This window comes from Antechinus flavipes, chromosome 3 (genome assembly GCF_016432865.1).
Source record: "Antechinus flavipes isolate AdamAnt ecotype Samford, QLD, Australia chromosome 3, AdamAnt_v2, whole genome shotgun sequence".
Lineage (NCBI taxonomy): Eukaryota > Metazoa > Chordata > Mammalia > Dasyuromorphia > Dasyuridae > Antechinus > Antechinus flavipes.
Genome location: NC_067400.1, coordinates 40,606,401 through 40,622,238, shown reverse-complemented (window position 1 = coordinate 40,622,238; position 15,838 = coordinate 40,606,401). Strand labels below are relative to the sequence as shown.

The window sequence follows — 15,838 nt, the reverse complement described above, 5'->3', positions numbered from 1 at the left end:
AATCTAAAAGTTAGAATTGAAAAAAATATAAAGTCCCACATGTGATTTATAAAAATTTATAAAATTTATAAAAATAAGCTTGAGAGAAGCAAGACTGTATTCAGTAGCATGATGCACAAGGCAAGCAGGATAGTTTATAGAGGGCTGGCTGCACTGTCAGGAAGACCTGTATTGAAGGCCCCTCTGTCCTATCAACTACACAACAAAGGACAGGTCACTTCACCTGCAGGACCCTAGGCAGCCATGTACAATTACATTTCAGCTGCCTGTCTTAGCAGAAGGTGTTTCTGCATTCCTGAAATTACAGGTCTAGATCAAAAATATGTCCAAGACCAGGGCATTGAGACAGTTTAGCTGGGCTCTGCCCTTGTCAGAATGTATTTGGAGTTTTGTGTTCACTTCTGAGAGACATTTTAAGAAGGAACATTGACAGTCCTAGAGAACATGAGGCTCACTAAGTTAGTGAAAGAAAGGCTTTGAGATGATGCCCTGTGACTCAGTTGAAGGAACTGAAGTGTGTTGATTAGAGAACAGAATAATGGCTTGGGAGGAATGGAAGCAGCTGTCTTCAAGTACTTGAAAGGATCCTAGACATAGAGTTTGGAGTTGAAATAGGTTTAGACTCATTCAGGGAGTCCACAACCCTGTTTTAATGTTGAAGAAACAGGCTAACAGATCCTTGCCCATGGTCACATTATTAGGGACAGAACCTTAATTGGGATCCAAGCTTCTTGTCTAGTGTATTTTCCACTGCCCCAGAACTATTACTTTACTGTTCTTTGGGAGAATTCAGCCAGTGTTTCCTATAGACTGATCTCCAGTCCCATTTTCTGTTGTGGCAGAGGGCTCATGAATAAAGGGATCTTTACCCTTGACTCCCTACCTGGCCAGTCTTCTACTTTTTAATTTCTACCCTGACCTCCAATCAGCAGGCTTTGTGCTTCAGAGTCTCTCAGTCCACTGAGGTGTCTGGTTTCTCCTTGTAGTCTAAGGACACATCTAACAGTTTTCTGATAGAGCCTTTTCCTCATCACAGTGGGAAGTAAGTGAAACCTACATAATTTTGCCTCTGTTCCATCCTTTAAATTGCCCTGTGGAAGGAGGATTAGATTTATTTGGTTTGATTCTATAGTACAAAACAGGGAACAGTGGGTACAAGGCACATTTACGTGAATATAAAAAAAAAGTCACATCAGTTATCCCAAATTGAATTGGATTGCCTTGGGACCGGGGGGTTCTCTCTCGCTCGAGATCTATAGGTAAACAAATCTTTTAACGTCTCTTAAGTCACAGTTTCTTCTACTGTAAATGAATTCTTCTACTGTAGATGATTGTGGGTTCCTCCTAGCTTCAAAATTCTTATGTTCCCTAACTCAAATCATGGCTCATTAGGTTGACGGGTTAAAACTTCATTATGCAGAGTGCTTTTTGTCATTTGTCAGTTCCTACACTGATTCCTGGCCACAGCTCAGGTCCAGGCATCTTAATAGATTTTGTTGTGGAAGCTGCAGGAGAGCAAGAAAATAGTAATGGACCAACTGATGAAGGGGGAAGATTTGAGAATAAAACATAAGGTGTTATTTTTATTTGGAGGGAAGCTCATGATGAAAATGACTCACAATTTTGTTCTCTGTTCCTTCTCCTTTTGGGTCAGAAGAGATAAGAAATTGTTAGGCAATAATGCTTTGTTGGAAGAAGAGCTGTTAAATTTGGATTAGGGCTAGTGATTGGAGACCAAGGGAAAAAGGTACCCAAAGTGAGAAAAAAGAAAATTTGGTAGGAGTTTCTTGGATATCTGAGCAAATTCTATATCTCCTCCTAGATGAGTGAAAAGTATAAGAAGATGAAAAGGAGGAACATGAAATAAATTTGGTAGATTTTTTTATGTTTTTATTTTATTTCCCATAATACAGATAAATGGTCATTTATTTCATATTAAGAAAACTTGTAATGAGTACTAATTGACTGAAAGTATCTCATTAAAATGCCATAGTTTTTAGTGAAAACTTATAATGAGAAATCATAGGTTACAGTGGAAATATTCAGTCTTTTGTTGGTTGTTACATATATCATTTCTGCTTTCTTTTCTGATTCTAATAGAACAAGTTGAAATCATCGCAGAAGGATAAAGTTCGTCAGTTTATGATCTTCACACAATCTAGTGAAAAAACAGCTGTGAGTTGTCTGTCTCAAAATGACTGGAAGTTAGATGTTGCAACAGACAATTTTTTTCAAAATCCTGAACTTTATATACGAGAAAGTGTTAAAGGATCATTAGACAGAAAGAAGTTAGAACAGCTATACAATAGATACAAAGGTGAGTACTTTAAATCTCCTGATTTCTAGTTTATATGACTAACATGTCTATAACATATCTCAATAAATATGTTATCAACTGAAGTTATCAGACGAAGATATTGTAGAAAGCTATATTCACAAGGAAATATTCTTCTTTGGTCCTCATGTTGAGCAGTGTGATGAGTGATGAAGAGAGCTGGACTGAGAATCTGTGGACCTGGAATTATCAGTTCCTATTTTATCATGACTCTTCCATTTTAGGCAAGTCTTTGGGCCTCAGTTTCCTGATCTGTAATGAGGAGAATTGGACAAGATGACATCCATGGGCCTATTTTATTTATCATCCCGTGACTGTGTTTTATTGAATTAACATGGAACAGGTTTTTTTTTTTTTTTTTTTTTTCCTTAGTTTGTCTTTTTTTACTCTTAAAAGCATTGATCTTTTCAAGGTATAAGTTCTCTCTCTTTTCCTGGGAAATTTTTGAGAAAATGCTGATATCAGTTTATAGTGTATTCAAAACATTTTTAAACTAATGTTGATCATAACTTTTGCCCGCAAGCTTGGAGACTACTGGTTGACTTACACTTATTTTGGATGGAAGTGTTCAATAGGACTTTTGTATATCTTGGAATTTTACTTTAGGAAAATCAAAGGGCTAAGTTAATTTCTTCTACTGAAAGGAATTCACTTTCCATTTCCTAGTTTTTAAGAATATTAGGAGAATCTTTTTTTTTTTTCCCTTTTTCTTTTGATTCATCTGACAAATATTTTTTGAGAAGTAATATAAAAAAATTTGGGGGATTGCTGGTCAAATAGCTTTAAGTTGAACAGATTCTTGTCATTACCATTGGATTGAATGACACAGTTTACAACTGTGTTGGTGATTTCTTCAAATTAAAAGCGTTATGTTCATAAGAGAAAAGGAATTTCATTATATTGTGTTGATCAATTAGAGAATGACTAAACAAAACATGACTTTTAATACTTCTTTCAGAGGTCACATTCCTGTTTAAAGGTGACTGATTTTCTGAATGTGTGTGAGTATGGAAGAGTGGCCCAAGTACAAGCAAAGCTCTTTCTCTTTGGGTGTAAGTGGGAGATGCGGGGGTTTCTACATGGTGTCAAAATATTATAAGGAAAACGTTTTATTGGGATTTTAACAGTGACTAAATTAAGAACACAATTTTAAACTGGAACTTTAAAAGCACTATTGTTTCCTATGAAGACATTGTTTTATGGAAACAGTGATGTGTAATAAAACCATAAGAACTCAGTCACTTTTCTTTTGTCATATCACTTTGTTTTTATTTTCCTAAGATCCTCAAGATGAAAATAAAATTGGTATAGATGGTATACAGCAATTTTGTGATGACCTGGCACTTGACCCAGCCAGTATTAGTGTACTAATCATTGCTTGGAAGTTCAGAGCAGCAACACAGTGTGAATTCTCAAAGCAGGAGTTCATGGATGGCATGACAGAATTAGGGTAAGTATACAGCAGGTAGGAGAAATTGAGTACATGAATTAAAGTTGCTCTAATTTGTGAAAACTGTTAACTTTAAAATTTTGATTATAATCCTTTTATAAAACTTTTTCTTTGCTATATAAATAGAAATAATCTTTTTAAGAGCCCATTTTTTGAAAGATTCTTATTTTGTATAGTTTAGTAGTCTTCATTTCTAGTTCCACAGTTTTGGCATTGACATGTGACAACTTTTATTTTTACCAAGCTGTTCATCCTTGCTTCCTCACGTGTAAAAAGTATTTTAAAATGAATATTCTTTGTAATTTCCTACACATTGATGCTATATGAACTAATTTGCAATTTTCTCTTTTACTAAAGGGAAGCAATGTCAGCTTCTAGTCTTGATGACCTAATCTGTTAAAAAAAAAAAAAAGTTATTTGATTAACTAGGTTTATCACTATTATTTCTTCCAGCTTTAATTGTTTTTGAATTTTGTATAGGACATTGCAGTATTAGGAATCATAGCATTTTTCACTGGTTCATTAACTTAAAGTTCAGTTTCTGCTGTATATAACTTTGGTAAATAGATTAATACAACTCATGGATAGAACTAGCTGTGTAACTTTCTCTCAGAATAGGATTTCCTGTTAAATCAGTCTGGATGGTGAATTGAGCTTTTTGCTTTCTGGCTACCACATGAAATTTTCTACAGTAGTGCTTTTGCTTTGCTGAGGTAGCTTTATTAGAATTCCAGATATTTGATTTTTTTTTTTTCCTATCTAAAACTGAAGTCACAATATAATTTAATGGGCTTCCAGATCAAACTTCAAAATAGTGTTAGTACTTTGGAAAGTGATGTAGACGGATTTTTTTTTTAAAAATTGTGTACTGATATATCATTTAATATATTAAAAATATCTTTGTTCATTTTCTTAGAGATGAATTATGAAGATAGAAAGGTTTTCTACTAAAATATTACATGCTTTGAACTTAAAAGTTACAATGCTTTGTAAATAATAGAATCACTGTAGTGATTTTATTTCACTAATCATGCAGTCACAGAGAGATTTTTTATTTTAGAAAAGGAGGTTTGTGGCTGACTGAAACATTGAGTCAATTAAATAAAAAAGTAATTATGAAGGAAAATTTTATTTACTTTTTTTTTTTAGTTCAAACCTGTGATTTCATTGGTGTAGGGAGCTCCTAGTTAAGAAACTTCCTGGAAAAAAGCATATTGGCAACTGTTTTTCACTTTGTAATCTAAGAAATACTTTTGAATTTTAAGAGCATCTGTTTACTGATAAAAATTGTGCCCTGAAATTATCTGATATTACTTTGATGGATACTTTGTCATATAAATTACAGATCATTTTATCCTTTTTAGTTAGCATTAAAGTTTCTACTGGAAAGTAATACTTTGTTAGTTTATTTCAAATTATTAAACATTCACCAACTTAACTTTTTAATTATTTTTTTAAGTCAAATTTCTTTACAATTGAAAGAAAAAAATTGCATATCTCACAAGTTTTTTAGGGCAGTTTTCCTGAATATATTAAATCCAAGGGATGATATTTTCACTTTTAAAATTGTTTAAAACACTTATGTAAGTTTTATAAAGTAAGGATGAATGTTTGTAATAAGTTAAAGTAAAAAAAAAAGTAACTTCTGAATTAACTTTAAAATATAGATGTGACAGCATAGAAAAGCTAAAGGCCCAGATACCCAAGATGGAACAAGAATTGAAAGAGCCAGGACGATTTAAGGATTTTTACCAGTTTACTTTCAATTTTGCAAAGAATCCAGGACAAAAAGGATTAGGTGTGTATATTTTTTGTTAATGCCTTTTGCTGCAAATTATGTCTTTTGATAATTTCTTTATATTTAGAAAGTTGTATGCCTCACAACCATTAAATCTTTGTGAGAGGGCTTCACCCATCACAGAGCCACAAGCTGTGTCTGTCCAGTATTGTTGGGGATACTTGGATAAATTGAATCACCGTGTATGTACTGTATGGAAATTTCTAATCTCAAAATAAAGATCATAGAGCAAAATATATATAAAGACTAAAACTGTTCATCACAGGATTTAGAAGGCACATTAAACATTTTTGAATTCTCTAGTCATCATTATATATGTTTCTCAGTTGTCTCAGAAGTTCCAACTAGTAAATATTCCTGGATAAGGGAACATTTGGGTAAACCAAACCAAACATTTGGGTAAATTTTCTCTGAATATTCTGTGGGCTTCACACCTCTGCTTTGCATAGTGAGTTTTAAAGTAGGTGTGTATACAGGTCCTCAGTCACCTGTGGGTTTTTTCCTTTGCGTGTGTTCTAAGGGGACATAGATGTGGGAGAGGGAACACTGGACTGAGAGGTGGAAGGCCTGGGCTCTGGACTCATTTCTTGCTGTTACAGACTGCTTATCATCCACTTCTGACCTCAGTTTCCTCATCTGTAAAATGAGGGGTTAGCTGGTCTAGCTCAGCTCTTAGTCTTTGATCTTCAAATCTTATCCTGAAGGAGCTTCAGACCAGGAAACCATAATGAGTTTTCCAAGTATATAAATTGTCTGGATTGTATTAAAATATGCTACATTGTACAGGACAGACTTAAAAAAGGGAGATCTGCGTAGACTGGAAGTGTTGTGAAAATGTGGTTGGAGGGCTAAGATCTAAGTTGAGTCCAGAAGCATGGGGATAGCTAAGGGACAGCTGGAAGGGGACCTAGGGGTGCTGAAGAGAGAGCAGAGGCCTGAGAGAGAAGGGAAGGGTGTGTTGCAGAGAGGACAGATCACATAGTTTAGAGTTTAGATAAGAAGTCAAGATGTGTCGGAGTTTTTGAAAAAGTGACATCCTCATATTTAAGGATGGTTAATGTGGCAGACATCTGTTTGACTTGAAATGGAATAAGTCTTATGATAATGATTTTCAAAGTGTATTCTCATTGGTTATGATAATAGATATACCCATTTAGGTTTCACCCTATGTTCTAGGTGAGCAAATTTCAGTGAAAATGAAGGAAAATTTGGGGAAAGTGGCTTGAACCCAACCAAATATTTCCATACAAAACTCTCTGGATTGGAGGTGACATGATTTTTAAAATTCTCAGGATGAATTTTCAAGACCTTGGAAAGGGGAGGATTCCAAATGTATAGAAAACATGATCAAACCATTACTAAAATAGAGGCAACCAAGAAAATGACAGTGCCTACTAATCCAAAGGCCTACTTTTTCTCCATTATAAAAAATATTTTTGAATATTGTGTGCATACAATCAGAATATCCTTGATTGTTTTTTAAAAATGGAGGAAGTCTATATTTGTTTTCTGTAGGTCATATCTTCATAGTTTCTCAGTTGACTAGGAGATGCAGGAGCTAAGATTAGGCTTTTCTGGTTATCTTTTTACTCTTTCATGTCTTTAACATGTAAACATCTGGCTTTCCTCTGCATCTTTCAGTCTTTCATATGAGTCATTGAGTAAACATTAAGTGCCTCCTTCTGCCAGATACTGTACTAAGTACTAGATAGGTATATCAAGATAGGCAAAGCCAGCCCTTGTTAGGGATCTGGGGATACTCTCATTACAGATTAGGTTTTCTCATAAATATTTTATAATTAATATGCCTATGGATTGTGGAGTATTGATACTTTTAAGTTACTTTTGAGGGGAACTTTTGTTTTCCATTTTTTGAGAAATTCTCCCTGAGATAAAATGATCCTTAGGTGCTTTCCTGTTACATTGCTTCCACCCATGGGGGTTTCTTCAGTGGGTACTTAGTCTGTGCAGTTTCTTAATCCAGCTTCATTTCCTTTAATTCCTATTAGGGCCCAAGTCTGATGGTTCACACTCTCTCTGATGATGAAAATAGATTGTTTTGGAACCAGGTATAAACATCTGTTTGCTTTCCTTATTTCATTTACAAATGGTACCTGTATCATGTGGCACAGGTAGCTCTCATGCCAAGCTTTTTATTGGCCACATTTACTTCTGCTTTGTGAAGTTTTATAAGGAGAGGCTCCTTAGAATCTCGTTACCTTCTGTAGGGTTCAGAGTAAGGTTTTCTGCTCTAGACTAAGAGTCTTTCTACAATTAGAAAATCCCAGAGTGAGCTTCTCTTCTGCTCTGTGGTGGTTTCTTCAGACCTCTTGCCTTTTCACTCTCCTTCAGTTACTTCTGCTCGTGTCTTAGGATCTGCAGGATTTAAGGCTTTCTCACTAACCTCCCCTGCAGAATAGTAGATGTCTAGATCTGATTTACCATTATCTAACCTTCCAAGGCTGTGGTCTTCAAATGGAAATGGCTCTTCAGTACGCCCAGCTTGTATCTGCTCATTCACGAATGCTTGATGGAGGGGACTACACTTGCTCCCCTCAGTTTTGCTTCAGCAGGCCAGTTTTGTCCTTGGTGTGCAGAATCAAATCCAGAAAAGCAATAAATTCATATCCTCAAAGTCTAGCACAGTTCCTCTCCACCTTTTTCTCTTAAAAAAAAAAATTTCTGGAGGCCTTTTTTTTTTTACATCTCTTATCATATCCAGGCATTATACTCCTGCTCCTGGGAGCTCACCAGTGTAACAAAAATGAGTCACCAAAAGCTATGAACATAATTATTGTATCTGAAGCACTTCGTATCAGAGCACATGCTCACCACCCAGAAGAAGGAGATGTTATTTCATATACATGGCTGGGATTGGTCAGTTCAGTTATTTGCTATTTGTTTTGTGTCTTTTCCATTTGTATGATTGTAGTCATTATGGATCAGTTCATATGAGGCCCTAGTTGCTAGAAGGATCAGGACAGACTTTTAAGAGGTGGCATCTGAGCTGAACCTTGGCTTTTTGGAGGCTGAGTTGAGAAAAGACTACATTCTAGGAGTGAGGGCTGGGGAGGGAGACAGCTAGAGATAGAATGGTATTTATGAATAAAGCAAGAAGCCCAGAGTATGTGCAAAGTCTAGAAAGGTAAATTGGGGCCAGGTTATAAAAGGCTTTAAATGCTAAACAGAGGATATTGTGTTTGGCTCTGGAGTTTTAAAGAACCCTTGAGGCTTTTTGGATTCCAGACTAGCATGGTCAGGTTTGTGCTTTAGAAAGATAATTTTTTTAAAAGTTTCATTGACACTTTAAATTTTTCATCATATATACCACCTCCTTCCTCTGTTGTTGAATTTCTCTTTTTAAAAAATAGTTTTTTATTTTTCAAATACATGCAAATGCAATTTTCAACATTCACTTTTGCAAAACCTTGTTTTAGGAAGAAAATTTTGACAACTTTGTGAAGGATGGGTTGTGGAAGGATAAGAAACTTGAGGAGGGAAGGAAAGCCATTGGGCTGCTTTCCTGATAGATTAGTCAAGAGATGATGATGGCCTGAACTAAGATCATTGGTATGTAAATTGGTATGTGAAAAGCAGGAGATATAAAAAATGTTTGGAAGTAGAAATCAGAATATTAGAAAATTGGATATATGAGGTCAAAGGAGGCAAGGAGGCAAGGATGGCACTGAGATTATGAACTTAGTTGACTGGAAAGAGTAGGATGCCTTCAGCAAAAATAGGGAAGTTCAGAAGAAGACTGGATTTCAGAAGAAAATAATGTGTTGAATAGAACACATTTGAGATGCCTATGAGACATCCAATTTGAAACGTTTAGTATACATTTAATTATTGAGACTGGAGTTTAAGGAGAGAGCATAGTGCTATGTTTATAGATGTGGGAGTCTCCTGCATAGAGATAAGTAACCCCCTGAGAAGAGAGTATAAGAAGGTAAAGGAGCCCAGGATAGATCCCCGGGGGGAGTAGTGACTCTTAGGCAGTAGAAGGGTGATGAACTATCAAAGGCAGCTAAGAGGAATGGTTAATAGGTAGAAGGAGAATCAAGATAGATCAATGTTATAAGAACCAAAAGAGGAAAGAGGATCAAGGAAGAGAAGACAATCATCAATTTTTTAAAAAATGCATGAAAAGATAGTTTTTTATCATTCACCCTTGCAAAATCTTGTGTTCCAAGTTTTTCTCCCTTCCTTCCCCTCATCTTCTCTTCTAGACAGCAAATAATCCGATATGTTAAACATATGCAATTTATGTGAACACATTTCCATATTTGTCATGCTGCATGAACAAGATCAGATCAAAAGAGAGGGAAAAAACCATGAGAAAGAAAAAAAAGCAAAACAAATAATAAAAAAGTGAAAATGCCATACTTTTATCCTCATTCAGTCTCCATAGTTCTCTCTTTGGGTGTAGATGGCTCTTTTTATTGCAAGTCTATTAGAATTGCCTTGAATCACCTCATTGTTGAAAAGAGACAAGTCTATCACATAATCTTTTTGTTGCTGGATATAATGTTTTCCTAGTTCTGCTCATTCCACTTAGCATCAGTTCATGTAAATCTCTCTAGGCTTTTCAGAAATCAGCCTGCTCATCATTTTTTATAGAACAATAATATCTCATAACATTCATATTCCATAATTTATTCAGCCATTCTCCAACTGATGGGCAAATCACTCAATTTTCAGTTCCAGAGCCACTACAAAAAGGGCTGCCACAAACATTTTTGCATATATGGGTCCTTTTCTCTTTTTCATGCTCTCTTTAGGATACAGGCAAGTAATGGTACTTCTGAGTCAAACGTTATGCACATTTTAATAGCCCTTTGGGTATAATTCCAAAATGCTCTTCAGGAGGATTTGATCATTTCACAACTCCACCAGCAATATATTAGTTCCAGTTTTCTCACATCCCCTTCAACATTCATTATTATCTTGTCCAGTCACCTTAGTCAATTTTTATAGGTGTGAGGTAGTACCTTAGAGTTGTCTTAATTTGCATTTCCCCAATCCAACAATGTTTTAGAGTATGTTTGTGTATGACTAGAAATGGTTTAATTTCTTCATCTGAAAATTGTTCATATCCTTTGACCATTTATCAGTTGGAGAAATGGCTTATAGTTCTTATAAATTTGAGTCAGTTCTCTATATATTTTAGAAATGAGAGCTTTATCAGAAACACAATGTAAAATTCCCCCCCCCCCCCCCCACTTTTCTACTTCCCTTCAAATCTTGGCTTCATTGGTTTTGTTTGTATAAAAACTTTTAAATGTAATATAATCAAAATTATCCATTTTGCATTTCATAGTGTTCTCTAGGAATTCTTTATCCATAAATTCTTCCCTTCTCTACAGTTCTGAGATTACCCCTTGTTCTTCTAATTTGCTTATAGTGTCACCCTTTATGTTCTTTATGTCATTAGCCCATTTAGACCTTATCTTGGTATAGGGTGCTAGGTGTTGGTCATTCCCTAGTTTCTGCTATAGTATTTTCCAGTTTTCCCAGCAATTTTTGTCCAATAATAAGTTCTTATTCCAGAATCTAGAGTCCTTGCGTTTGTCAAACATTAGATTACTATAGTCATTGACTATTGTGTCTTGTAAACCAACACATTCCACTGATCTATTACTCTTATTTCTTAGCCAGTACTAAATGGTTTTGATGACTGCTGCTTTATAAATACAGTTTTAGGTCTGGTACAGCTAAGGCCACCTTTCTTTGCTTTTTTTTTTTCTTCCCCATTAATTCCCTTGAAATTTTTAGTGTTTTTTGTTCTTCCAGATGAATTTTGTTCATTTTTTTCTAACTCTAAAAGTTAGAAGTAATTTCTTGGCAGTTTAATTGATATGGCACTGAACAAGTAGATTAATTTTGGTAGAATTTCCATTTTTATTTTATTAGCTTGACTTATCCATGAACATTTGATATTCTTCCAGTTGCTTAGATCTCATTTTATTTGTATGAAAAGTGTTTTGTAATTTTGTTCATAGAGTTCCTGGCTTTGTCTTAGCAGGTGGACACCCAAATACTTTAAATTATCTATAGTTATTTTAAATGGGATTTCTCTTTCTGTCTCCTGCTGCTGGACTGTGTTGGTAACATATAGACATGGTGATGTTTTCTGTGAGTTACTTTATATCTTGCAAATTTATTAAAGTTGTTGTTTCTAGTAGTTTTTTAGTTGATTCTCTAGGACTCTCTGTATATACTATCATATCTGTAAAGAGTGATAATTTTGTTTCTTCATTATCTACTCTAATTCTTTCAATTTATTTTTTTTCTCTTATGGCCAGAGGTAATGTTTCTAGTACAATATTGAATAGCAGTGGTTACAGTGTTTTCACTCTGATCTTATTGGGAATGCTTCTAGTTTATCCCCATTACATAAAAGTACTTGCTGATGGTTTTAGATGGATGCTAGTTATCATTTAGGAATGGTTCTTGTATTTTGTCAAATGCTTTTCTGCATCTATTGATATAATCATTTGATTTCAATTATTTATATAGTCAATTATGCTAATAGATGATCAGTTTTAAATCTGTAGAAGATTGAGGGAAAGCCATCAGATAGGACAATAAGTCATTAGTATTTTTAAAGAGACCAGTTTTGGGGGAACGATGAGATGGTTTGAGAAGAGAGGAAGTGGAGGTACCTGGTCCAGATAGCTATTTCCAGTTTGAATGTAAAAGTGGGGAGAGAGATTAGGTGATAGGTTAAGAAGACAGTAAGTTCAAATCAGAATTTTTTAAGTTTCAGAGAGAGGTAAGTGTGTTTGTACGTAGCAAGAAATAGACCAATAATAAGAAAGGAGAGATTGAAGAAAAGAGAAGGTGGGAAGATGGCTGAGGGGGTTGCCTGCCACAGAAGGCAAGAGCAAATGGATTCAAGGGTATATAAGTAGAGAGATTGACTTTGTCAGTAGTTCTTTCTTCAGAAATGTCTAGAGAGGACAAGTGAGTATTCCTATGCAGGCATCTTAATGAAGAGAGGGGGGAAATGGAGATTTGTCAAGTAGCCTCAGTTTTTTCAGCAAAGTAGAAAGTAAATCTGTCTGTTGAAGAGTTTAGGATGATAGGAGCCATATGGTAGTGATTTGGGGTGAAAAATGCATAAATTTGAAAAACAAAATTATGGTCATTAAATCATCTTTTCCATTATTTATTTGGGAATATATTCCTGTAGGAAAAAAAATTTCAAAGTTTGAATAAATCTGGGGTGCCTAAGATTAGTTCTTTTCCTGTCTTCTTTATTTCCTTGTTTTCACTGGTATGTTTCACTTGTTTTCTGATAAATTGAAATAAGGTTGAGACCTTTGAAATTATGTTCATAAATAACAACTTTAAATATTAGGACAGCCTTTTAATCATCCAGAATTGATGACAATGTAAATGAAATCTTTTTCTAAGGGGGAATGTCGATCTTAATTTTCATTTCTGTGTTTTTTCTGACATAAAGAACAAAAAGGTTTTTTATCAGTTTTTTCTCCCTCTTGTGTTTATTTGTGATATTGCATAATATGTATGCTGCAATTGGTGAAACAAATTCCTTTACTTTTTTTAATTGAACTTGACAGAAAATAGAATTTAATTGGGATTTTGAAGAATGAAATATTAGGAAGGATTTGTTAGTCTCAGAATTTTTTAGAAATGTGTTATATTTTATTATTGACACTTATAAAGCTTGACACCTTACAAAGAATAAATGCTTTCTAGGCAAAGACAAATTATATTTTTCTGTCTTCTATTTTATACTGAATTTTATATCAGGGATTATAAAAATTAAAAGACGCTGTTTTAGAAAGAAACAACAGTCCTCTTGACATTGTTGTAAATGTATGCAATTCAACAAATTTAACAAGAGAAAGCTAGAATTTTGGAGATTAAAAGGGACAAGTTGGTGAAGGGCAAAAGGTGTAGTTTTCAGCTGTATGATATTCCTATTCTCTTTTTTCATGATAATCATGAATAATTTAAAGTTATGCTTATGTTTATTTTTGTAATTGGTAATGCCATTTTTAATGTCATATACATTCTTCATCTATTTCCTTCTGCCATTCATTTCATCATTTTCTGTCTTCTCTGTATTCATAGAATAATAAGCCACTTAGTCCCACCTTTAATTCAAATCAGGTGTCCTTCTCTACAGTGACCCTCCCAGAAGGTCATCTAGCTTCTAACTGAACTAACAATCCATTGTTAGTACCTTTATATTGAAGCAAAATTATTTTTTATGTGATATGGTTTTCAACTCTTAATCATTCTTCTTGCCTTCATGGTAACACCAATTTTTCATCACCAATTTTCTCCAAATGTTGTACCTAGAATTGACCCTAGTACTCAAGATATGAGCAAACAAAGTACAGTGTGATTATCTCCCTTAATCTAGACATTGTATTTCTATTCATGTACCCTTGTTTCCATGTACCTGTAAACTTTTTTTTTTTTTAAACATCTTACTGGTTTTTTGTTATTGCAGTCAAATACAGCCTCTTGTCCTTTTTCACTTGAATTGTCATCAAGCTATATCTCTGTATCCTGTATACATAAATGAGTTGTTATTTTTTTAACTTGAGTTTAGGAATTTACATTTTCCCTTGGTTAAATTTCATTTTGTTAATTTGGACCAATTGCTTGAGTCTCTCAGATTATTTATTTATTTTTATTATAGCTTTTTATTTACAAGTTATATGCATGGGTAATTTTACAGCATTGACAATTGCCAAACCTTTTGTTCCAATTTTTCCCCTCCTTCCTTCTATCCCCTCCCTTAAATTGGCAGGTTGACGAATACATGTTAATTATGTTAAAGTATAAATTAAATACAATATAAATATACATGTTCAAACAGTTATTTTGCTGTACAAAAAGAATCGGACTTTGAAATAGTGTACAATTAGCCGGTGAAGGAAACAAAAAATGCAGGCAGGCAAAAATATAGAGATTGGGAATTCTATGTAGTGGTTCATAGTCATCTCCCAGAGTTCTTTCGCTGAGTATAGATGGTTCAGTTCATTTCTTCTCTATTCAGATTATTTTTAATATTGATTTTTTTTATCTAGTCCTTGCTTGTGTGGCATACAAATAACAGTAATATAAAAAATACAGAATAAATTTTTAAGGGAATTATATCATAGGAGATCAACAAACCTCAGGCTATCTAATCATCTCATATTGGGACTTAAATCATTTCCACAACATCTCTATAAATGATATTTTTGTTTTGTGTAAAGATGCATTGTGAACGTACTACATCTTCCCATTTATATTCTCTCTTTGAATCACTCTAATTAATAGCCAGTTTCTCTTATATTAAGACTAAATCTGCTTCTGCACTTATACTCATTTTTCCTTTGATTTTCTGAGACTAAGCAAAGAAAGGTCATATCTTTTTTCATCTATCAGCCTTTCAAATACTTGAAGATAATTATCATGCATTCTCATTTCTTTTTTGACTTAGTTTATACATTTCCAGTTCTTTCACTTATCTTCATGGAATAGTCTTGAATATCTTCATCCCAATCATCTTTTGGATACTCAGTCACAATATCAATGTCTTTTACTCTACATCTGATAAGATACAGTCTGACCAGGACAGGATACAGTAAGCAGGCCCCTTCCTATTTTAATATAGCCCAATATTTCATTAATATTTTTGACTCTTCTGCTATATTGTTGACTCGGATCGAATTTAAATCATTTAAAATCAACACATCAAATGTTTTTCAGTCTTAGTGCTGTCTAACTATTCCTCTTCATATTTGTACTTTTAATAGTGATTTTTAAAAACATTTCTCTGTATGAAGTGTTATATTATTTAATCCAACCCAGCATTCTGTTCTGTCAGAATCTTTGTGAATAAAGCTGTACTGGGTCTTGGTGATTACTTCTCTCTCACTAAATTTGCTTATGTGTTTTGGAATTTTGCTAGGAATTAGTTAAACTTATTGGCCAGTATTCTGTAGATTCTAGTCACTTCCATTTTCTGCAAATAAATTTTTATCTTTCTCCAGTCTCGTCATTTCTCATGTTTTTTGCAGTCCTTCAAGGATCCCCAGCAATGGCCTAGCATTACATTTCGATAATTTTTATATCGTAGGAGTTTTGACTTGAACTTAAAGGCAATTAGAAACTCTCTTACTATCTTCATCTTGAGTTTCATCTTTTTAATAGTCATTTTTTTCCTTTTCATTCTAAAGAATGTTCTTTTGCAGAGAAAACAAAATATATTGAGATTTACCTTTTT

At 34.1% G+C, this 15,838-nt stretch overlaps 1 protein-coding gene across 3 annotated transcripts in view; it reads left to right on the top strand.

Annotated features, from left to right (window-relative positions):
* DCUN1D1 (defective in cullin neddylation 1 domain containing 1) overlaps positions 1-15,838 on the top strand; it is a 42,384-nt gene that overhangs the window by 20,188 nt on the left and 6,358 nt on the right. For all 3 annotated transcript variants that reach the window (XM_051983244.1, XM_051983242.1, XM_051983243.1), the window contains 3 exons: positions 2,101-2,317; positions 3,617-3,785; positions 5,453-5,583. In XM_051983244.1, coding sequence (XP_051839204.1) covers positions 2,143-2,317; positions 3,617-3,785; positions 5,453-5,583 — 475 coding nt within the window. In that variant the 5' untranslated portion in view covers positions 2,101-2,142. The remainder of the gene's footprint in view (positions 1-2,100; positions 2,318-3,616; positions 3,786-5,452; positions 5,584-15,838) is intronic.